The sequence below is a fragment of the Spea bombifrons genome, chromosome 5 (genome assembly GCF_027358695.1).
Source record: "Spea bombifrons isolate aSpeBom1 chromosome 5, aSpeBom1.2.pri, whole genome shotgun sequence".
NCBI lineage: Eukaryota > Metazoa > Chordata > Amphibia > Anura > Pelobatidae > Spea > Spea bombifrons.
This window is the reverse complement of record NC_071091.1, coordinates 53,325,691-53,350,383: the sequence shown is the minus strand read 5'-3', so window position 1 is coordinate 53,350,383 and position 24,693 is coordinate 53,325,691. Positions and strand designations below refer to the sequence as shown.

Genomic DNA, 24,693 nt, shown 5'->3' with positions numbered 1-24,693 from the left:
TATTTAAGCAGATTTTATTCCTGATAAAATACTAGGGTGAGGCAGAGCTCTTCTAATTTATGGTAAATATTGGTGAATAATATTCTTAAAATTTTAGAGAAAAAAATGAAAGAAATTCCATTGGTATGGCAAATAGCATTGACCGGCACTACCGGCCCCATGATGAATTTTTCATGAATATTTATAAAATAAATGTATAAGTAAGAAGTTTGGTACATAGTGCTGTAAGACAAGGAGCAGAATCATCACTTAGGAGAGGAGCTTGTAACTCCTGAATCCATAGACAAGAACTCCTAGCAATCAGAATCGGACTCCTATTTAAGGAAACCTTGGGCTACATAAAGGTGCGTGGGGTTTATCCACTAAACGGGAGTGGCATTTGAAAGTGTATTGTGAGAATTCCCTTTATGGATTGCCCTTTATAAAGCATATTGCAGTTGATGACAGGCTACCGACTGTTGGAATGGCTTTCAATCCGCAATGCAACGAAACAGTTTCGATCGGACATAGCCCCCAGTCCACACATTTGAACTTACAGTGAAAACATCAGGCTATGACAATTCAAAACGTGACTTATATGTTCTAAATCTGTTTAAACCCGATACTGCCCCTTTAAAACTGCTGCAAACCTAAAGCCAAGGAAGCGTTCTCAGGAGAGCTTGCAGGAAACTAGTGGTTTCAACTCTGTCACTTCCCCAGTAATTACCGCACGTTTCCTTGGCAAGAAGAGTTGAGCTGGCTGTTAAAAACGCATAATTCAAGGGGTAAGCAGACTTTGATGGAATCCCACTGATTTAACTATACATTATACAGGGCCAACCAGGCTTGTTGCAGAAGCTCACAACTATAAAACTATACCTTTAGTGAACAGACTCCTGCACCTTTATATAATCATAACCGACCCCTCCTGGCATGTACCTGTATATATCCATAACCGACCCCTCCGTAGCATGCAGCTATATATATAATCATAACCGACTCCTCTGTGGCATGCACCTGTATATGAACATAACTGACTCCCTCGTGGCACGCTCCTGTATATAATCATAACCGACTCCTCCGGGGCATGCATCTGTATATAATCATAACATGCCAGCCAGAGGAATGCCTTTCTCTACTTACAAGGTCAGATGGTTAAATCCCACCGTTCTCAATGTGAAAGCCCGAGCCAGTAAGCGGACATGTGAAAAGGAAACTCCAATGGCATCTTCAAACTTTGTTAGCTTCTTCAGTACGGGGGACGTTTCAATGAGATGTCTATCAGCGTGAGGCTCCTGGAGCTGAGAAGAGTAATATGAATGCGTTCAGAGATGCAGATTTCGCGCTTATTTATGTTCATTGCAAAGCCCTTTAAAATGAATTCTTTTCTGTACTGCACCAAATAAACTTTGCATGTTTGTGTTATGCAAAGTGGCAATAAAAAGGTCACGATTACAACGCGGTTGGCAGTTTTATCAATTTGAGACAACTGTGACAATCATTTTCTTTCTGCTGCTTTTCAATGGATCACCTACATTGCTTATTTGCTAGGATTTGGAAGTTATTCTTGCCATAAAAATAGGCGCTATTAATGATACGATGACATTCTGCACGGCTTGTTCCTTTAGTCTGGATAGACAGTTGTCATAATTCTGTTTGCCGGTTGATACCGAAAACAAATAATTTAGCAAATTCATGACAACTCATCGACGGAAAGAGGACAAAACACGAAGCTATGCTTACAGCTTGATTTAAATTACCTCTGCCTGCAAATGAAGTGAAAAATAAGATTAGGAACTAATCAGTCTACAATAGCATTTGTAAATAAGATAAACTAACCTAGTTAAAAAAAATCTAGGATGTGCTTGAACAAAGATTTAGAGACGCACGCAGAGAGGTGCGGAAGGGAATAAACGAATGTTGTGTCAGTTTGTAAAAATATAAAAATAGCAATTCATATCACTGAATTCAAGATAAGCAGCGGCAAGGGAATAGAATATTTAACTAGCGTTTTATATACAAGACATTTAACTGGAATAAATTAGCACATATTGTAAAAACTAAATTACTATAAAAAGTGTGTGTAAATGGCAAAGTATATTTTTGACTTGATTACTGGAAGAAAAAAAAAAAAGAAGTGTTCCTTCTAGTAATGTTCTAAGATTTTTTTTTGTTTTTTTTTTACTAGGGTATTATATATTAATATAAAGATGTTTTACAAAAGCTAAAAAAACCAGGCTGGTGAGGGGGAAAAAAGAGAACAGCTTAAAGGGCTTAAAAATGAACAGTAGGTTACAGGACTAACCCCGTGTCCCTGGGAAACACAATCCTCATTTGTTGCAGGAGGCAACTTGCTTTGTTCAGTGTTTTATATAAAAATGCTGGTTGCTGGCTCCTAAAATAAATATTCAAGTTGGCTCCAAGGTAAGTCCGGTCTCCTAAGTTCTTTAAACGATTGCCAACCCCATGAAACATGGAACGGTGCACTTACGGTTGGAGGAAAACAGAGGTGTCACAGCAAAACAATGGAGGTTTTGAATGAAAGCTGTGCAAGCTGATTTGCTACTAGAAATGTCTGAAGGAAGCGAGTACCATGGTCTACCAACAATACATTGGGAAGCTGTGGTCTGATGTGTTTGAGATGATCATATCTTACACAGAGATCAGTAAATGTTACAGGCCTGATTTTGGAGCCACAGTCAAGGGGACAAAAAGTGGTACACCCATAGAGATCACTAGATTATAACATGCTAGGCATGAGTGGTAGGATCCTAGAAGCCAGAGTTACTTGACTGGAAGGATATGTTTTGAGGATTATAAGTGGTAGTCCCTATTACAGAACTTGCTGAGGCTACCAACATCCACTAGTTTCCCCAAGTTCTTCTGGAGTTTTTTAAATCCAGGGATAAGTGAACATAAAGTTTAAATAAAGTATAAATAGCAAATAGTGGTGCTGCAGACCATCAGTGGTGTGGTGTAGTCTGTCTGAACAAACTGTTACAGAGACACATAAAAAACAACATCAAAGAAAATAAATCTGGTCCATATTATACTCTGTATGACCAAAAGTATGTGGACCCCTGACCACCACAGCTATATGAGCTTGTTGGATATCTCGTTCAAAAACCATGGACATTAATATGGAGTTGGGACTGCACAAAGCACATACATTTGGTCATATAGTGCACACATCCCTGATAAATGGGTATTAAAGGATACATGTTTGTGTTTTCTATGCCCAAAACGGCTTTAAATCACCAGCACATGCTTCCACTTTACTTTTGTTATTTAGTGAACAGACCCCAACAGCTTTTAATGATGAAGGTGCCTCTAGCTTTGGTTTGGTTTTACTTGTTAACACAGCTTTTTATGTGTTTTTTTTTTTTATTACTCTTTATTCGCTTTATTTCGCAAAAGAAAATAAGTAAAGCCCTCAAGGAAAGCCTATGGTTTTGTATATAAAAGTGTGATGAAGCACATGTGTCACACCTTTAGGACTAACTCTAAAAATATATGCAGAAATGACCCTAAATATACCTATTAAACGCTCAGTCAGTTGGGCTGAATTGAAAAAAAAATGAAAGGAATGAAAAAAAAGGAAGAAAAAAATAATTAATATTAAATATTAAAAAAAAACGTTCCAACTGCATGCAAGACTGTTCGACATGTCTGTTGTTTTAGATTAAGGCCTCTTTTAAACAATGGCTTGTTCACATCGTAAAAAATAAAAAATGACACATTCGCCCTAAGCAAAATAAAAAAGTCAGTAAAATAAATGTTCTCGCGGGACAGAAAAGAAATTGGCTCTTGTTCGTTGGAGGCAGAGTTAATTCTAGTTGTTTGGTTTATACACTTCACAGGATGATATATATGTACAGCACACAGCTTGTTAATAAATCCTGCACCGGCATCATGAATGCCACAGAAAGGAATCAAAGAGAAAAGGGAAATAAATAAAAAGCAATAAACACTACAATATATATATATATATATATATATATATATATATATATATATATATATATATATATATATATATATATAAATAAATTACAATAAGGGGAGAGTTCGCTTACTTGAAGTGGGTGTAGTGGATAATTAAGCCACACGTCCCGCAGGTCCTGTAGATGTCGGAAAAATGTCATTAATGCTCCAGGCAATCATTTAGCAAATTCCACAGCACTAAATAAAATGTCATTACTTGAAATACACCACTGTTTTAGATGCTGACTCTGCTTATAGAAAATCCAATACTGCCTGCAAATTAATTTGAAAATAAAAAGCTTATGGGCGCCGAGCAAGCGAAGGCTTACAGCAAACAAAATGATGGCTCCGCCAAATGAATCCAGGGATAATAATTAAGGACTGACACAATAAAGAGCTTTCGCGCGAATTACTATCAGTATTTAAACCGTGGAAAAAAAACAAAAAAAAAAACCACTATAACGAATCGTGTGACAAATATATTCCCATTTATAACGGGCACTTTTTTTTTTTTAGTATCTACAAGAAACTAAATAACAGAAAGCTTGCGCTGAAAAAGCAATAAACAATGCATTATTGTTTGTTAATGCGGCAAGATGAATACTGAAGGTTTGACTATGCTGCGCCAACATCACTTCCAAGCTCACCACTGTTGCCCTCTATTTGCACAGTGAAGTCCTCGAGAGAGAATGTTTAATCCGCAACTCTCTATTATTAATAGACCCCTCCATTACCATTACAGAGCATCCCACATATGTATTTTATAGGGGAAGTCTTGTGGGAAAAAAACATAAAATACAGCGTTGCATGCAGTAATTTAGGTTAGCATTGATATAATCCCAGTAAACGTCCTTTATCTGCAGACCTGGAGGTCGCCATGGTTAGTTTTTTTGTGTGACTGTCCCTGCTCAATCACCACACTGAGATACTAATGGACTTTCACTATCAGAGAGTCAGGCTGGATGATTAAAATAGAGGCATTCTATTATTTACCACAGGAAGTCAGGGTATTTTTGCCTACTTCATTGCTAATATGCAGCTGTCTGAACAAAATTTCCTAAATTTATTCTTTTCAAACAGCCCAGGTCTCACAGATGTATACATTTTCACAACTGATGCTGAAATTGCAGTCACTGCTAATTCACAATTAGCAGTGACTGCAATTTCAGCATCAGTTGTGAAAATGTATACATTGCAGGATATACATTCTTCTGCAGGGAAGGTGCCCTTAGAAACCTATGTCACTAATAGCCATCTTTTCTACAACCACTACTCTCAAAAGTTTTGATGCATAATTTGGATGTCTTGGATTTTCAAAATGGCGCCTTAAAAAACGAGGATATAACTTTACCAATATTTTTACTCAAATGTAATACTAAATTCTTAGTATTAAAGGCAGGCATGAAACAGAGGACGGTTTAATAGGAAAATGTCAATTTTAGATCTGCAGATTTTCAAAAGATTATCAATATTATTTTGTTAACCTGAGTGCAGCATGAGTAGGAAGCTTTGCTGTTGAGATGTTCTTTCACTAATACACCCATAGTAGATGGACAACCTCCAGATCAGCGAAAAAGGTTTAATATAACAGTAAAAAATCAAGCTATTTAAATTGCTACTCCGCTATATACCGTACTGTGTTTTAAAGAATAGGTTTTCATTTTTTCCATCGGTGATAACTTTGCTACTTTTGTTAACAAATGGGTAATAGTGGTAGAAATTACCTGGCTATTAAAAAGTAATCTTCCAAACAGCAACTTTGCCTCCTCCAGACCACCTTCTAAATAAACAGCACCTAAAAAAAGCCCCCAAAACCATTAGTAACATGATAAAACAGTGTATTAGATCATATGCATAGGGATGTTAAAGAATGATTACCCATGAGTGCCTCAAAGCAGTTTGCCATGGCGTGCCGCAAATCCGATTCTCTGCAGAGGTCGGGGCCATGTGCGTACAACATAAAACGATCTAATTCCATCTTCTATAAAAGAAAACAAAATACACGGCATTATCAAGGAGTGTTTCACCATGAACTGTGTAATTGCCAATCACATCTGAAATTCTCAGTTTCCCCTCTAAAACTCATATGGAAGTTTATATAAGACTGGGTCTACGTGCACCAGGCTCCAGCAGACATTCACAGATTCTTGTTGGGGTCCATTCTTTTGTGTTTGGTACATAAAATATGCATTGGTTATAGTGACCAGTATGAACAACTATTTGTGGTAGATATATCTGCAAAAAGGGGCAAACCGGCACTGCATAATGCATAGTTCAATCAGTGACTTTAAAAACCATCACTAATTACATATGCTTTATACAGTGCAAGCCCACTGGTGTTGGTCCTTCAGGGTCAGGTCAAGGAGATGAAACTACATGTCTTCTTGCAGCTTAAAAAAAATATATATATATTTTTTTTTTAGCAAAGTTGACCAAATTTATGATAACAAAAAAATTTAAACTACTAACTGCACAAATTCCAGTGATTATTCAGCTAGGAATAAGAGCGGAGAGGAAAAGCCAAAAACTCAGAGAGAGCGCAAAGACATAATGACAACCGACAAAAGCTAAGCCAAAGGCCAACCGAAACTCCTGACAGATAAGCAAGACACAAAGGGATTACTTAACCAAGAAAAAAGCAGTCCCGGTGCAAAGTGGGGCACAGCAAGAGCATTCTCCTGGTTACTAAGACCACCGCACCAGTACGCATCAAAATGTTTCTTTATATACAGATCTTGTTGATCAGTCATCTGACACTCAAAAATGGTAAAAAGCTTCAAGGGAGGGATAGTTACAAACAAAGAGACAATTTTTTGTTGCTTTGTGCTGCTGGTACATTAATAATCATCTAATAACTATGGATGGATCCCCCTGTTGTGTTTGGCATAAAATGCTACCAGACATCACTTGAAAATATACCGTTCAACACCAAGATCAGTTGTTTTAATAATGATGAAAGCTGCTTGCATGTGTAATTTGGATGATTACCCATGTTCGTCTCTCGTTATGTTCCATCTCCACGAGCGAGTAAAATATAATAGCTGCCATTTAAGGGATCAGCTATTAAGCCACTGCCAGTGCTCAACAGAAATGTTAGAGCACACACCAACACTCCAGAATAAATATATAACTCCAAGACAGTAGATTCCAACCACTTTTTGGTACTCTAACAATGCCATCTACACAAACCAAGTATTCTTCAACTGTTGCTTACTTGTATATGAAGCCACATGGCAATATCACAGAGGTACATGGTCAATATGTGCAATTCTTTTTGTTCCCTCCCTATAGATTTGCCTCTGATTCTGCCTGCCAGCCAATAGCTGGCTCAATGGTCTTTCAAGGGGATGTCACATAACTTTACAAAATTTATACATAATAAAAATGTTGTTATAATTTGGACTCTAGGGAAGTCACCCCAGTGGGTCCTAATTTTAGATGCACCTGCCACAGTGTGACACAGGTGAAGACCTGCGTAGCCACAGGTGGTTCACCCTTTGCCATCTGTCCACCACGTGGTGACCTGTTCTGAGATATGATGTCATATCCCCAACATTAGGTGGTTTGCAAACTTTAAAAACAAATAAAGGAATCCATAGTGGAGAGACCTGTGCTCTTTTGCAGCCTTGGTGCTTTCCCCTGGCAGCTGTTGAGAAGGATCTACCCTAAATCTGAGCCTGCCCCGCTGACCACGTATCTTCCTACAACATGTGCTTTTCGTTTTCCAATCAATCTTTTTTACCTTGGGGAAGCTAAGATCTATGGCGAAAGGTTGCAAGCTTGGAATATTAGTTTCATCTGCTTTCTTCATTCCCAGCCATAACAAAAGTTGTGGGAACATCAGCTTCCACCAAGAGAAGATCATTAACTCAACAGTAGGGAAAATAACGATGAGCAGGACGTTCAGATGGCTGTTCCCTTACTATATACACAGTTATATTTATATGGAAAAGCCGAAAGATCTGCTTTATCTAATCAACAAGCAAGCCTTCATATACATAAAAAAAAATATAACAAATCATACATTAAATCACAAACACACGATGTTGAGGTTTTAGATTTTTGATTTGCCATCCAGCAGTTTCTCCGAGTGCTGGGTAAGGCTGTCACAGGGGTTCAATGCAGGTTAGAGCATTAGAGAAAATACCGAATTGAAAAGCTTAAAATGTAACTTCGCTTAAAATGTACTTACGCTTTTTGTTAAGTGCTTTGACTTTTCATGTTAAGGCTCATTGCTCCTTTTAAATTAAACACCTACATAATAAATTCAGTATTTATGACAGGCTCAGCGGCACTGTTCTAAAAGTACAGAGAATAAAGCACAGGCACTGGGGGCTTAATCAGAGGAAAGCAACCCATGACATTTTAAGCATCCATGGATCTACAACTCCCATGAAGCTCAGCTAGCCATCAGCTGTTCCCCTGTGGACTATTCAACAACTTGATTTTAAAGCCAAACTCTGGCAGTACAGCAACTGGCTAGGACTCTCATGACACTGAGCCAGGTGACTATTTGGGGTAGGAGCACGAGGCTGCTAATCTAAAGAAGTGGCTGGGGTTGCTTCGCCCTGTTATATTCCAGTATTTATATTAAACCTGCCATTAACAAATACATATTATACAATGCGGGGTGTGATTAAACGGCAGTCCCTTAATAAACACAAAAGGAACCAAACGCATTTCTATAACTATTTGGACATGCTGTCAACACAGACAGTATCAAGGAACGGAACAATCTGTTCTTCTTATACTATTAGACAGAACAACGTTGGTAACTACTGGGTTAAACCTTCCCTTTCCCTCTACCCGAAATAGAACTGCCAATTGAATGCAATGGAATAGTTCAATGCAGTTGTTAACATTCAGAGTGATAAAATATTTATTGGCATATCTGAAATGTCTTGTACTGTAAGATACGTTAAATAACTGCTTGTCGTGTAGCTTTTTGGGTTTCAAAACCAGCACAAGCGTACTTTGATCTCATTTTTTTTTTATTAAAAAAAAAAAACCCTGTTACTTTCTTCCAGTAACAAGAATATATTCATCGGCGTAAAAAATGTAAAGGTTAAAAGCAAAAGAAAGTAGTTAATGTACGACTCTTTTTCTTTTTACATTATCGCTGATTGGTTTCTCATCTGTAAAACAGCTCGAGTTGGTTTAGATATTTTTTTCTTCTTCATGATTAAATTAGAGTATTAAAAAAAGAGAAAGAAAAAGATCTATACATACAAATTTATTCTGTCCTAACGACTGTGACATTTTTGAAGCCGCAAATGCCAGAACGTAAAGCTTTTACAGATTTTCTTATCAAATTAAGCAATCAGATGTGTTTAAAATAGCCACAACTGTCACATGCATTGTCAGAAAAGGTTTGAAATGCTATTTTGCATTTTATTGCAAAAAAAAAAAAAAAGGGTAGGAGAGGATTAAAACCTGGAACCTTTACGTATTTTCTTTAGCTGTTATATCCAAGTACAACATTCCTTGAGCAGCCACATTAGTGAGTGTGTGTGTGAGGGGTCTTTTTGCTCATTATTATTACCTTTTATTTATATAGCGCCAACAATTTAGCGCCTAATACAATACATATATTCAAGGGTATGACAAGATGAGAATAGACAGACTAAGACAAACCCATACATTAGGTGGAGAGAGTCCTGCTCCTTAAGGAACCTTTGGATTTTAGCTTTTTTTTTTCATTTTTTTAGTACTTTTTATCACCGCTATTAAGCTGAAGCAAGAGGTCTGTGTAAAGCAAGATCACCTGTCCAACACAACGTATTCTTCAAGACGCAAAATGTTTAGTGCATTATTACTAATTATTGATTTATATAGCACCATCATATTCCGCAGAGCTGTTTGCATGCCGTCTAAGTACTTGGAGACGGAAAAGAAACATACCTAAAATACATAAAATAATTTAAAAAAATATATATATATATACGAAAAAACAACTGTTTTGATCCATGATGGAAATGCTGAGTCCATTTATGTTAATACAAAACATAAATGCCAATATATGTGCGCGCACACAAAGAGAAAACAAATATTGGATTTTGAAGTGCAATCCTGATATTCATGTGCATTGATTCCGGGGTACGTGTAACGAGCGTGTTCCCCACAGAAAAACCTGAATGCTCGACAAAAAAATAAAATAAAAAAAACAGCAAAAGGCAATTTATAATCCAGCTTTTCAGATCCTTTCACTGCTAACGAGTCTTAAAACATTTATGAGGATTCAGTATATATATTTTTTTTTTCTTTTGCGTGTAGCGATGCATTAACTACATTATAAACGGCAATAAAATAGCACAATTTACAATCACGTAATGCGTAAAAATCATGTCAAGTATTATTATGTAAAGCGTGGTGCCTAACAATAAACGAAACGCTTCATAAAGGGCTTTTCTCGGGTGAAATCTTTGAAGGCCGAAACAGGTAATACCATGACAACTGACATTTTAATTCTGAGCCACTTAAATGCTATATTATATACATGGTTAACAATAAGGTTCTACAACTTGTATTATTCTGAGGAGATGATTACAAACTGGAAAAAATGCTGGATGAATCTGTATACGTTCATTATGGTGTGTGTATATATATATATATATATTATTTATAGTCATTACGTCGTCTTTAAGTACACAAAGACACAATTTTTTTTTAATATATGTGTACCAAATTAAATGCTCTTATTCTTAAAACAGCTACAGTATACCTTGCAGTGTTAGAAGTGAAAGTCAAGACAGGTGATGGCTTCCCTCGCAATATTACAAATAATTGAACCGAGTGTCCCTTTAATTATTAGAAATCATTTCCCGCCCCAAGCTATACGCTTTTCACACATCTGCTGTGACATAACTGCCAGTCAGCTCCAGCACTGGCTCAGTAAGAGTTCCAAGAGGGGGTCTAATGAGACCCCATGTGCTCGCATTGATTTCAGTAGGCACTTACAAAGTAAACTGGTTACAAAGAGCTCCCTTACACTTTGAAAAAGACTGCAAGGAGGAGACCTTGCGCACCCCCAACAAAGGATAACAAGTGGTTAAAATCAGAAAGGGAGAAAAAGGGGGAAGAGACTGACAGAAAAGAAAGAGTGAGAAAGAAGAGAAAATGGAAGAAAAGAAGAGTAAAGGGACAGAGAAAAAGAAATGAGAGAGAGATTGCGTGTGTTTTGAAAGGAAGGTTTGTATGTTATGGCAAGCGTGTCTGTGTAAGGGCAAATGTATTGTAGGGTATTTGTGCTTAAGGGTAAGTATGAATACGTGTGTGTGTGTGTGTGTGTGTGTGTGTGTGTGTGTGTGTGTGTGTGTGTGTGTGTGTGTGTGTGTGTGTGTGTGTGTGTGTGTGTGTGTGCGCATATAAAGCATGCTTGTGTAAGGGCCAAGTGTATATGTGTGTTTCTTTATAACATAACCATTACAATTTGTCTATTGGTCCTTTTGTAAAGGCAATAGAATGATTTGTTTCTAACACATCTTAAGAGAGGAATTATTATAAGTATTCGTTTAAATAATAGTGTCCTTCGGTAAGTCCGGTAACTTTAATAATGTCTGCCATGTGTCATCTCCGTAATATAACATATAATATATCACAACCTAATGTACAGATATGTGTCTTTTAGATTTTATATAATGCATCACTGTGATACTCATACACAGGAAGCTTTCGGCGCTCATAGAATAGAAACAGCAGGATACATTTTATTGTGGAAACATTTCATATTTCTCTAGCAATTACAGGGCAACTAACTGAAGGCGCAGATTACTGTTTCTAAACTTTACTTTTCCCACAATTGTTATGCTAGGTTTGCATGTTCATAAAGGTACCAACAAAATATCTCCTACAAGAAGAGATATAGTGGGTGCAGTTTTCATTCTGGAGGGTACGGGAGCCAGCAGAGGAACTGGCACAGATGAAGAGGAATAGAATAAGAACATTATTAGCCAGACAGAACGGTTCAGAATGGATTGTAGTGGCGAAAGCCAGTTAGATGTCTAACATAAGAACAGAATTGCTGGGCAGACAAAATCTAAAATATATAATTGAATGGGTAGAGTAAGAATCAGAGGTTTCCAGTAAAACCAGCAAATATGAATACAAAACCATAAAGCAGTCAAAGTGCTAAAAAAAAAAAACCAAAAAAAAAAACATTAGTAAAAATCTTAATGGTTAAAAAAAAAGAAAGGGGTATTCTTGTTATGCAGAGGAGGACATGGTTTCCTATTATTTGCTAAGCCATGTGCTTTGTATGGATCTTAAGTACAGTGAAACAGTTATTCCTATTTCTTTGTTTTGTTCCATTATATGCTTATTTATGAGTGCAAGGCTACGCAAATGTAACAATGCAGTGACAGGCAACCATTTGTTATCTCTGGCAAGTGGTCCGTTATGTAAGGAGGCAAATACATCTACGATGCAGAAAAGATCCAGAAACAATTCCATCTGCACGATGCATACGGTATATTGCTTTCCTTCTCCTTGATTCTATAAAAAGGAATGTTACATGGAGCACTGGCAAATTTCTGTTTTTCAATGTCATTTAGAAGATGTTATAAAGTAACAAAAGACTAATTTGAGTTGCATGCATATGGCCTCTATAAGTAGAAAAACAACATTAAAGAAAAACTTTTAATCGATTTATGCATCTTACTGTGTTAACCAGAGAACTAATATTACCAATGTTAAAGTCCAAACGTTTAAATACTATTGCTATCTTCATTGTACGGGAATTGGGCTCCTGGGCTGGTAATTTAAGGGGATGCCTTAAAAAACCCCTTCTTCTGTATGTTTCATCGCCGATTTGCTCTTTTCAATTTCATACGCAGTAAAAAAAAAGATTAAATGTAAAGCACATAAATACAGATATGCATGAGGACAAAAGTAAAGAAAAAAAATGCAGCTCTAAACCAGAATGGATGTGAACTTCAACTAAATTCGAAACGCAGCTTTTAAAATGTTCTTCGTTTCTGACAGTACTAAATATTTTATTAGAATTTGCTGATGATACCATTTAAGTTCTGGTCTCTACCCAAAGTGAAGTGGATGTATTCAAGTGAAGTCCCTGGAAAGCCACACTAATCTGTCATAACAGTGGCTTAAAATTCGAGTAATAGAAGTCGATCTTCCCTGTACCGATTAAACGTTCCCCACTTTTTTCTTAATTTGCATTCAGAAATGCGGGGGCATCAAATCCAAATGAACTGTGTAGGTGTCTGGCTTTCTAAGAAGAATTCTGTGCCCCTACCAAATGAAAGTACTTTTGGAAATTGTGCGATTGTAGATTTTTGTGAAGTTACAATTTGCCCTTTTCGGAGAGAACAGCACAAAGTAAACAAAAACTCGTCAACTCCGTAACCTGTAATGAACTTCTGTTAGAGACTGGAAACGCGTGTGGCACTCAGGAGTTGAAAGTGTAAATGGAACACTGTAATTGAGGGTTGTCTAATATGTGAACGGAATGTTTTTTTCCTTTTAGGAGGAGGTTAAATTAGATCACCTTGTATGTTAACTGCGCCACAATGACATATGGTCTGTGCAGTCCGCAAAACAGTGGTCCTTGCTGACGAAGGACGGAATAGAACATTGTAAGTCCTGTCTCCTCTCTGTCAGTTATCCTGACAGTGTTTGAATATGAAAAAAAAAAAAAAAAAAAAAAAAAAAAAAAACGCTAATAAGAATAAAAATAGAGGTTTAACATCTTGACCTCCTTCCAGTAGAAGTATGAGGGAAAAAAACGTTGTAGCCAACAACCCAGTAATGGTTAAAATATAAATATAGTGTTGTGTTTGAGTGTTTCAGCCTTCGAAACACAAGAAACGACCTTTCACATTCGTGTGAGGACCAAAATACAAGCGGAGGGGGGTTGTAAGCTGGTTGGCATATGCATTTGGATGTAAAATGCTGGTTGTAGGGTCAGTAAGCTACAAAAGGATAGAACTACAGTTACAGCCTTTGCCACACCAAAAGCTATGTATAACGTGGTACATATGAAACAAAGGAAGCCCATGTAACATAGGGTAAGATAGCTAAAAGTGGCATTACTTTACATGCATAGGTCTGCCTAGAATCAGTACACTGTGAAATTTTTGGGTTTTAGGTGAAGAACAGTATTGTTTGAGACACACACAAAGTTATATAACGCCTATTAGCCGCATAGAAACTTTGCAGCTGAAGGTAAGAGAAAGAACTACTTAAAACAAAGAATACTTTCAAAAAATTGAATGCATCCCATGATTTTGGATCATGAGCCAAACAATGCATGTATGTGTTTTGGACACAAAAAAGGGTGATGCACAGCTTACTAGCTAAGCAGATATTCAAGGAAAAAGAATATTGGATTTAATTCATTCCTAAGAACCAACAATTCAGTTGCACATTCCCCTCACTCAGTTCTTTCAACAAGAGAGTACCTAGATTGTGAAAGCACTAAAACGTAGATGAGTCGATTTAAAAAAAAAAAAAAAAAAAAAGAATCTGCGGATATTAAATAACACGATAGAGAAAAGTTGCTTTTTGGCTTTCATGCACTAAATAGAGCTTACAAAAGAGTAGCAGCTGTCATTATGTTGAGTGAATAATGCATTTTGGAGAGCAGATGGGAGGCAAAGTGAAGGTTAAAGAGGAAATCAACAATTTTAAATCAAACTTTCAAGCTTTCCATACCTTAGCCAGAAGAGCGAGGTGTTGGTTCTGTACAATTGCTGTACGGTATGTCGCTAAACCCCCTTCTTCCAGGTTGGGGAAAAGGTAGTATAGGTGGACACTAATCAAACAAATAAAGAAAAAACAAATGTCATTTTCTGGATTAATGATAAATGTATGCTAAGACTTGGTATAAAGATTATTATTATTCATTATAGGTCCATTTCCGGTGAACTCCTAAAAATTGAACTTCAAACAGTATCAAAAGGCATAAGTTATCAACAAACCCCATTTGTTCTGATATTTAAAAATAAAATGTGTGAGCTTTTTAGAAAACCTATATTTTTTGGTAACATGGCTATGATATATTTTAAGATGAATGAATGAGTGTATGAATGAATGTTATTAGAGTTTAGGGTAGCAATGGGACAGACAGGCTGTTAAAGGGGCAGGGGTGGTGCAGGCAAGCTGCTTCAGGGGTAGGGGTGGCACAGGCAGGCTGCTTCAGGGGCAGGGGTAGCACAGGCAGGCTGCTTCAGGGGCCTACCACGTTAATGTCTGGCTATAGTGATGGGGATATGCTACACTACCATCAATGTCTGGCTCAGTATATAGTTAGGGGGTTACGCTGTACCACCATCAATGGTGATGGTAGTTATGCTGTACCATATCTGTTTACTTATAGGTTAATTTATTTTCTCAGATTTCCAGTTGGCATGCAGTTCACAAATTTGTGAAACAAATATCCTTGCTATCATTTTTTTCCGTGGGTGTCTTACATTTTAAAATAGGGGGTGCCACATACACAATCTGCCCTGGGTGCCATATACTGTAAGTACGGACCTGTCTCCAGGTAAGCCACATACACGGCCATCCACGAGGTTTAAAAGGAAACATGATTCATCAAATCAGGCCACCTTCTTCCATTGCTCCGTGGCCCAGTTCTTATGCTCACGTGCCCATTTCAGGCGATTTCAGCAGTGGACAAGGTTTAGGATGGAGACGCGCTGTGTGTTCTGACACGAGTCTATAAGAACCAACATTAACTTTTTAAGCAATTTGAGCTACAGTAGCTCATCTGTTGGAGATGACCACATTGGCCAGCCTTCGCTCCACAAGTGCATTAATGATCTGTCGACGAATCGCAGCTTTTCTTTCCTTGGACCACTTTTGATAGGTACTGACCGATGCAGACTGGGAACAACTCACAAGAGCTGCAGTTTTGGAGATGCTCTGACCTAGTCGTCTAGCCATCAAATTTTTTTCGCTTGTCAAAGTTGCTCAGATCCTTACACTCACCCATGTTTCCTGCTTCTACCACATCAACTTTGATGACAAAAAATTAATTTGCTTCCCAATATCACTCACTGAGAGATGCAATGATAACAAGATTATCAGTGTTATTGACTTCACCTGTCAGCGGTCATGATGTTATATATATATATATATATATATATATATATATATATAAATATAGTATATAAACTGTTTGGACAATAGGCCGACAACTGCTGCTGTAACATAAGTACCCTTGTTAATCAACTTGTAATAGGCAAGTTGGATTTCTCATTTTAACAAAGAGAATGCCTAATTCATATGAAGATGTGGCTGTTACAGACATTGCGGTCCAATCATTGCAACGTGAGTGAGAACTATGATGAATTCATTAAAGCTGGGACGAGTTGAGAGAAAAAAAAAAATCAAACGTTACCATAAACAAGCTGAATGGTGCTAGAGATAACATGATTATTATTTTCATTTGTGCTGCCAAGTATTGACAGAATTTTGTCTTTCAATACAAAGCGTGTCAATTGCTAAATCTAATATCTGCTCTTTCATATATACACACAGACACACAAACACAACAAAACATCGAATTCAAACTGTGCCTAGTTTCCAATACAGTATGAATTCTAGGCGCTGACATGCACCCAAGTTATATCTTGGCTCATTTGATGGTCTCAAACTCGTCTCCTGTGATACCCTTTTCATTGTTCTATATCAGTTTTTCAAAAGTTTGTGGATAATTTTATTTTGTTAAATAATTTTAATGGAATGGTCAACAAATAATTTCTAATTACACTTGCAATACTATGGGACCAACAGAGTGTTCAGTCCATGCAGAAAATGCAAAATGCAATAGAAAAAAAGTCATTCTATTCATGAAAAATGCAAAACATTATTATCAGTATTGTTTCACCAAGTTGTATTTCTAAATACAGAACTAGTCCAGCACTACATAAGGTTTACATCAAAGGCAATGGAAGTCCCTGTCAAATTAGACACAGTGGAAATATGTGAAATGTATGTGACATATACATACATTTTTTTTGGCACAAAATATCTGTTGTTCCGATTGTTCTGAGTTAATAGCGGCTATTTCTAAGTATCATGGCTTTAAGACGCTAGCAGGAAGATGTTTTCTTGGATGGATAGAACATCTTGTCAGAATCCACATGCCGCACAGCAAGATGCAGAGCTGGTACTCCAAACACACAGCAGCTCCAGCTGAGGACTATTAGAAACTGGGATTTGAAGATTCAGCAGCGTGCTAAACATTTATGCCAATATTCACCAACCGAGTGCAAGTGGAAACAAGTAAAATGGGAGATTTTAAGAGCATCTGTCACGGAAAGGCATTCTCCAAATTGTCAGAAACACCCCAAAACAGAGTCTGCATTAAAACCTGAGCTAATGTTGACATATTCCAGGGTATCTATGATATAATTCACTTTTTCATGGGGATCACTGCAGCACCTGGTAATCAGCTAATCAGAATATCTACTATTTGTAAAGACCACAAATTAATATTTATATAAATATGTTGCATATTTATACAATTCGCAAAAAGTCCTTCATGAAATTTTAACTACCTATTAGCTTGTCTGAATACTCACGGGGCTATTTGCTAAAGAGGGAGCTTGCATGAAAGCTGAACATTTTAGCACTCTGATTTCATTCTCTATTACCAAGAGCCAACACCAGTGAAATTCCTCCACAAGAAGGGCTGAAATTGCCATTAACGTGTGAGACCATTAACGTGTGAGATTACTTAAAGGAGCAACCAATTACCCACTTTATATGCAAATTGTAGTCCATTTTGCATGGAAAATGGAACTCCTGTCTCCTTTGGCTGTTCCTAGCTAAACCAGGAAGCATTACTATGTAAGCTTCTTGCATATGCTGATCAGCACTTCTACTTAAGTCAATAAGAAGCAGCCAATTACGTGTCACATACGAACACCAGTGTTCAAACAACATTCTTGTGATTGGCTGCTGCAACTTTAATGGATGAAGAATGAGAAGTCTACTGAGCATGTGCAACAAGCATACCGCAGTATACTCACTGCTTTGAGTAGCGGCAGCTAGGGGTGGAGTTAAATGAGAAAAAAAAAAAACACACCAATAACTTAAGAATCTCTACATGGATTTCCTTTACAATTTGCCTTGCTGGTGTGTGTGTGTATGCGTGTATGTCTATGTGTATATGTGTGTGTCCTAACACAGACATGACTTTATAAAATAGTTTGATAAAAGAATGAGGAATTGGTCAAAACAACCAAATGATACCCCCCAAATTGTTATGCATCAACTCTGCATATGGAAGAGCTGTCCCTATTATCTGTCCCTATTTTGAAATCAAGGGCTGCATCCCCGTACATAGCTTTCTCCCCAAAGCAGTTTAGGATGCGTCTTACATTTCAAATAAAAATAACACTTGGTCTTTCAAGTACAAAATAACCACAAATGTTTCTTGATAGATTCCCTTTAAGGAATTTACTTTTCAGTTGAGGCATTAGACCATTGAGACCAAGCAGTCGGCTGCTTCCAACTGTGCTGCTTTGGTGATTTTGTTAATAAATTTCAGAAGCGCAATAGACAGGCACATGCTCCAAATCAAGAAGCACTCAGTGTAGCCTTTATTCATTACCTACTACCGTGGCGAATACACCGGAGGGCTTTATGAAAGTGTCACCGTGACAAAGGAATGCAATCGTATATATGTGTATACAAATAGAAACACGATATATATATAAATATTTAAGAATTCCTTACGCTTTTAGTAAATATTAATACATTTAATAGGATTCAGCAGTTCAATACTAGACCTAGGGCAGCAGTGCCGGGGATTGGCACCATGCATACGACATGAAGTCATATGAAGTCCAATGTTCTACCTGAAATACCTAATACTGTGGGAATACAGAAAAAATGCACTGGAGTCCATTCAAAACGGAGTTCGACATGCATTAAAAAATAAAAATACAATTTGGGGACTATTAACATTATGCGCTGTGCTAAAGAAAATAATAAAAAGCTATTCAAGCGTTTCTTTTTTGTTCAAATATAAAACCCATTCAGACAGTTTATATACATCATAAAATGAAAAGGAAAAAAAATCCTCCAAATTGCTATCCCTTTTATATATGTTTGTGTGTAATATACGCTTTAAAATAAACTATCCTAAAAAAAATAAAACGTTACAATTAAATGAAATAGTTGTAAAAAGCCAATATCAGAAACCGTTCATTTGGGTATGCAGCATTTATTCCGATTATTGAAACCGCCGTTAAGACTGTCGCTCGTTACAAGGGGGGGAGACAGCAGCTAATTTATTTATTAGCAAGTTTTATGAATGTTTCAAAAAGGTAATTGCAGAGTCTCCGGGCAAGATGAATTAAACCTCAACGAGCCCATCATGCACACACAAGGCTTTTCTGCCTTCTAATCCCCGCCGATGCGTATTCCCATAAAACTAATCTCACTTGTAAACAAGCTTTTCACTTCAGGTTAGGAAATACAAGATCAGAGATAAGTCACGGCAAAAGGAAAGGAGTGACAAACACTTCCAAACAATCGGCCTTCTTCCCACAAATTGGGACCCAAGGCTCGAAGAGCTGCGGATCTGTTCCCGGGCAAGCTGATCCCCCCTCTGTGAGGGGGAGGAAATCAAATAATAAATAAATAACGGGATTTCCACGCGACAGTCACGCTGGATTTCACTCTGTAATCTTACATTTTGAGCCCATCAGCACTGTGAAAGACTTCAAAAGGAAGCCACGTATCTAAAGAGCGATGTTACAAGTTCTAAGCGCAGAGGCATGCTCTGCATTCATCAAAAGGCAGAGTACACCGGCGGCCAGTTTTAAACACAACACACTCCTGCTCTTAGCAGCAGGGGGGAAAAGAGCGTCTGCCTTATTTTTTAATTCAATTTCTTTTTTTTTTGTCCTGTGGGCATAATGAAGAAGACCTTGTCCTTTGATGCCTGCAGCTCCACGGTCTAACCCATGATCTGCCATTTTTGCCTCTACTTGAGCCGTGAAGACAACGGGAATATGTTATATATCAATGAATGGGTGACACAAAAGCAGCATCTAATTGAATGCGGCCAGTGCTACAGCTAAAAGTGGTGCAAGAATATATATATTTTTTTCCATCTTTCTATATGATATTGTCAAAAAAATTAACCCTTTTAGACTTCCTTTTTCAAATAAGTGGATTGGCGTTCCTGCATAAGGAGCAGTGTGTTAATGTTAATATTAATGGCAGATGAGACATTATGCTCAACGAGGGCAATGATCTAAATAAAGGTTAAGAAAGGTTGGGGGGGGATGACGGGTAGGACTAAAGGGCAGAATTTTTTTTTTACCTGCCAGAAACTACTATTTCTCAAAAATACATCTAAAACATCTCAACGTATGCTATTAGGAGAAAAAAAAGCTTACATTTATTGCTAGGATGGCATCTTTGCTGATATTTCTGCCCTAACGTGCTGAGCGTAAGCCTGGGGTACAATAAGTTACAAGAAAAGAAAAGGGATGCAATTTCTTTGTTGAATGAATGTTTGAAAGGAAAAGAAATAAAACGGCATTGCGTACTGGCATTATTTAGAAGTTGAAATCAAGTTTGCGTTCCTTTTAGAAATAACTTCGCACTTTAATTCTTCACTGTAAAATCCCCGCTTGGCATCTTATTAAAGAGAAATATTGACATTAAAACTACTTTTTTTTCTCCCCAGGTTGCTACTACGATTCTTTAAGAAATGCCTCATAAATCAGCCCTAAAACTGCACTTTAGAAATTTTTTTGCAGTACTTGTTTATTGGTTATATATCAGAAGCAAACAAAAAAAAAAGCCCAAAGTATTGCATGCGTCGTCATATTTCATACTCTGCCTTCCAAGGTTAGTCTGCCTACTAGAAAAGGGAAGCTATTCAACAAATCCTAAATGCAGCAACTGAGCTAAAAGAAACGCTGCAGATGATGTTACACAGCCGAAGGATTTTATCTTGCATGACGTGGCATGGGTGGCATGTTCAGGGCTGTACAATGATATAGATATACGGATAATGTTGAGCCACAACCAATATGTATATTAAAATGAACCCACAAACACATAACATATCAAATGCTTATTATTTGATTATCTATCGTGTGTGTGTGTGTGTGTGTGTGTGTGTGTGTGTGTGTGTGTGTGTGTGTGTGTGTGTGTGTGTGGTTCAAAAGTTTGGGGTAACATCAAATGGATCAGAAATACAGCGCAGACGTTGCTAATGGCTATTGTAGCTGATGCTTAACCCCTTAAACTCAAAATGCATTGTTTTCAATGGGTTTTGGGACCGCCCATTGTCCTAAAGGGGTTAATGGAATATTAATGGAATAGGCGTACAGAGAACATTTATCAGTCACCATCACTCCTGTGTTCGCCAATCCAAGTTTACGTTTAAAAAGGCTAATTGATCATTAGAAAACCCTTTTGCGATTGTTAGATGTAATATGTCATTATGCTAGAAATGTCCTTGTTTTGCATGAAAGTGACCCCAAACTTTTGAACATTCATCTTTGATTCAAAGTGGAGTTATATACAAGGGGCAAAAATGGTGCTTTCATGTACTCTGTCTTCTCATTTGTATACATAAGAGTGTATTATAGAAAAGGGGGGCAAGTTAAGTAAAGAAACCAGGGCTTTTGGGCATAACTGAAGATTTGTTACCTTGTTAAAAACTCAACGACTGCATCTCCTAAAAACTCCAGACGCTCGTTGTGGTTTATTCTGCAAAGAAAAAGCTCAGTCAGTATCTTTACTGAAGACTAAGACAGAAAACAAGTGCTCTGTTCTCTTTTGAACCCCCCAAACGTACACTGCATTTAAAATGTTAAACACTTTTGTTCCCTCTAAAGCAGATACGCATAAAAGAAAGCACACACAAAAAAAAAAGTGAAATCATGCTGGTACCACCAGCAATTTTAAGTACATCTGATAAAAATAATGCTTAAAAGTACATTTTTGAGGACAGCTATTGGGCGCAAAGAGAATATCGCATTGATCGTCAAACTGTGGGTACGCAGGATTTACGAATTAGTTCAGTTCACAGCATGCGTCTTTATGGATCCATTTTATGAACTGTGGTGGATATTAGGCACTGGACAACAACAAAGAACGCACAATGAATAGTTTTAATTCCAAGCAGCAAAGAACATATTTCAGCGACTTTCCTTTGCTGCGATTTCAACTTTCCACAAAAGTCTGCTTAATGCCACACGCAGTCCTCGTCTGGAACCTAATGAAATAGCATCGACTCCGCTATAGCACTTTCACGACTCTAAGCACTTCAATTAATTACCCGGTTTGGCCAAATAATAAATAAAATTGAAAATCAGCTCCAAAAGGCACACAAGGGAGTTTTGAAATATGGTCAAATTAAGCAATTTGCAAGTATGTAGCAAAGGCGAAATGATTCTTACCTTGAAGGGGTTGGATCGTCTTGCCCCAGACGAGACATAATGTTTATCAATGTATTTATCCCTGCATCCATGCAAAATAAAAAAGGCCATAAATGATAAATCAAGTGGTTATAAATCCGTGGGGAAAAGTTCATTGAAAAACACATTGGCGGTGGCTTAAATCAATAGTGTTCAGGAGCCTGCGCTCATAAAAATATAAGAGCATTTTCTCATCATATGCTTGTAAAAAACTAAATAGCCTGGGATTTACAGCTCAACTCTGATCCTTTACTATAGTTAACACGAGCACCAATTACATCTGCTTAATCCTATCATTTTATACAATGCGCTTCAAAAACGTATAAATTGCTTGGCTACAAATTCATTTGGACAAGGGCAACAAAAGCCATAATTACGGCCAGGCCAGATTTTCAACAAATAATTACAGAATCGATGCACTCGCTTTCCTTTCTTTTTTTTTTTGTATTGCAGTCAAGCACTGGAAAGGAATGTGGGGAGAATTCATGAGATAAATAAAATTCCCAAGGCTGAAAGGCTGGTGGACATAAACTTGCATTAAACGTCCCTAGCAAAGCCCGGTAAAAGATTAGGTTATCATTTTAAGATTTCATTCAGTCTGCTGCAGTGGCAGGGCAGCAGAGTCTTCAGTTGTTAATGAATAACTCCCAGGATCCTCTGCCAGCTTTTGGTTAGAGACTGGGTGTTTTTTTGCCAAGCGCTAGAAAGCCACTAACACAGATTATTCACAATGTAAAAAGTAAATGCACGCTAGTAATGCAGTAATACCAGTTGCAGAGCACTATATTCAGTCTATGGTGCGCCAAAGCCCTAGTGTAATGTAGGCTGCATTGTGCAGTGAACAGCGTCGTTATGGATGCACAAAAGGACATACCTTTTTTCCGCATGTACATATGGTGGACTTTTCTATCACCGTATTTCGGCTGCCTTATACCACAATTGGAAAGCGAGTTGCGGGCATGGTCAGGATTCATCCCGAAATTTAAGTGGTGGCTTGGATGCGTCATGGCCAGCTGAAATACCAACGGCAAGGTTATGGCAGTCGCAACATCTTAAACAATTACATCTGGCATTCAAAATGTACATCTACGTGTACGTGTGGGAGCAAGACGTACACTGGATATATATATTTCAACATCCCCAAGGACATTAGAGAAGAGCAAGAGTGCCCTATAGGATGTTAAAATACAACACGGACACGGATAATAGAGAATTATCCAAATATGGAAAACTATTGTGGATCACTAAAAGTAACAAATAAATAAATATTAAATATATATATATATATATATATATATATATATATATATAGGGCTGCAACTAACGATTATTTTAATAATCGATTAGTTGGCCGATTATTTTTTCGATTAATCGATTAATCGGATAAAAAAATACATTATTTTAAATTGAAGAAAAATTGCAATAAAAAACGTACAATTTACACTTTCATCTCTTTATTGCAATGGCCTCTCTATTCACCTTCTTATTTTACTGACATAATAAAAAAAACTACAAGAACCCAAACACAGTGTTTCTCAACCTAGGTTTTAATACAAAGTTATTAGTAAATATTAATTCATATGTTAACTATTTTTCATATTTAATAAAAACTGAGAAAAAAGCCTTGTTTAAATTTTTTTATTTACCAAACTGCCCCAGTTATGCACATCTGACCCCCAGCTTGCCACTCTGCCCCCATATATGCCTTATACCTCTTATATGCCAGATTCCACTGTGCCCCCTGATATGCCTTATACTCCTTATATGCCAGTGATATGCAACTGAGCCCCCTGATATACCTTTTACCCCCTGATATGTTTATGCCTCCCTGATATGCCTAATATCCATATGCCTTATACCCCCTATATGCCCTAAAAATTCATAATAACCCCCATACACCACTATAACTCACCCATACACCACTCTGGCTCCTCCCCCTCCCATACACCACTCTGGCTCCTCCCCTCCCATACATCACTTTGGCTCCTCCCCTCCCATACATCACTTTGCCTCCTCCCCCTCCCATATACCACTCTGCCTCCTCCCCTCCCATACATCACTTTGGCTCCTCCCCCTCCCATACACCACTCTGCCTCCTCCCATACACCACTCTGCCTCCTCCCCCTCCCATACATCACTTTGGCTCCTCCCCCTCCCATACATCACTTTGCCTCCTCCCCCCTCCCATACTCCACTCTGCCTCCTGTGAACCTCCGTTTCTGACAAGACACCAGGGAGCCGGGTAGAGAGGCAGAGTGGCGTATGAGAGGGGGAGGAGCCAGAGTGGTGTATTGGAGGGTGGCTCCCATACTCCCCT

The 24,693-nt window shown here is 37.7% G+C and overlaps 1 protein-coding gene across 1 annotated transcript in view; it reads right to left on the bottom strand.

The window, feature by feature from the left end:
• Positions 1–24,693, bottom strand: part of DROSHA (drosha ribonuclease III) — a 95,651-nt gene that overhangs the window by 13,323 nt on the left and 57,635 nt on the right. Inside the window, exons 18-25 of the mRNA XM_053466048.1 lie at positions 23,251–23,389; positions 22,359–22,419; positions 21,607–21,666; positions 14,632–14,731; positions 5,842–5,944; positions 5,688–5,758; positions 4,056–4,100; positions 1,123–1,280 (exon numbers count right to left, since the gene is read on the bottom strand). Coding sequence (XP_053322023.1) covers positions 1,123–1,280; positions 4,056–4,100; positions 5,688–5,758; positions 5,842–5,944; positions 14,632–14,731; positions 21,607–21,666; positions 22,359–22,419; positions 23,251–23,389 — 737 coding nt within the window. The remainder of the gene's footprint in view (positions 1–1,122; positions 1,281–4,055; positions 4,101–5,687; positions 5,759–5,841; positions 5,945–14,631; positions 14,732–21,606; positions 21,667–22,358; positions 22,420–23,250; positions 23,390–24,693) is intronic.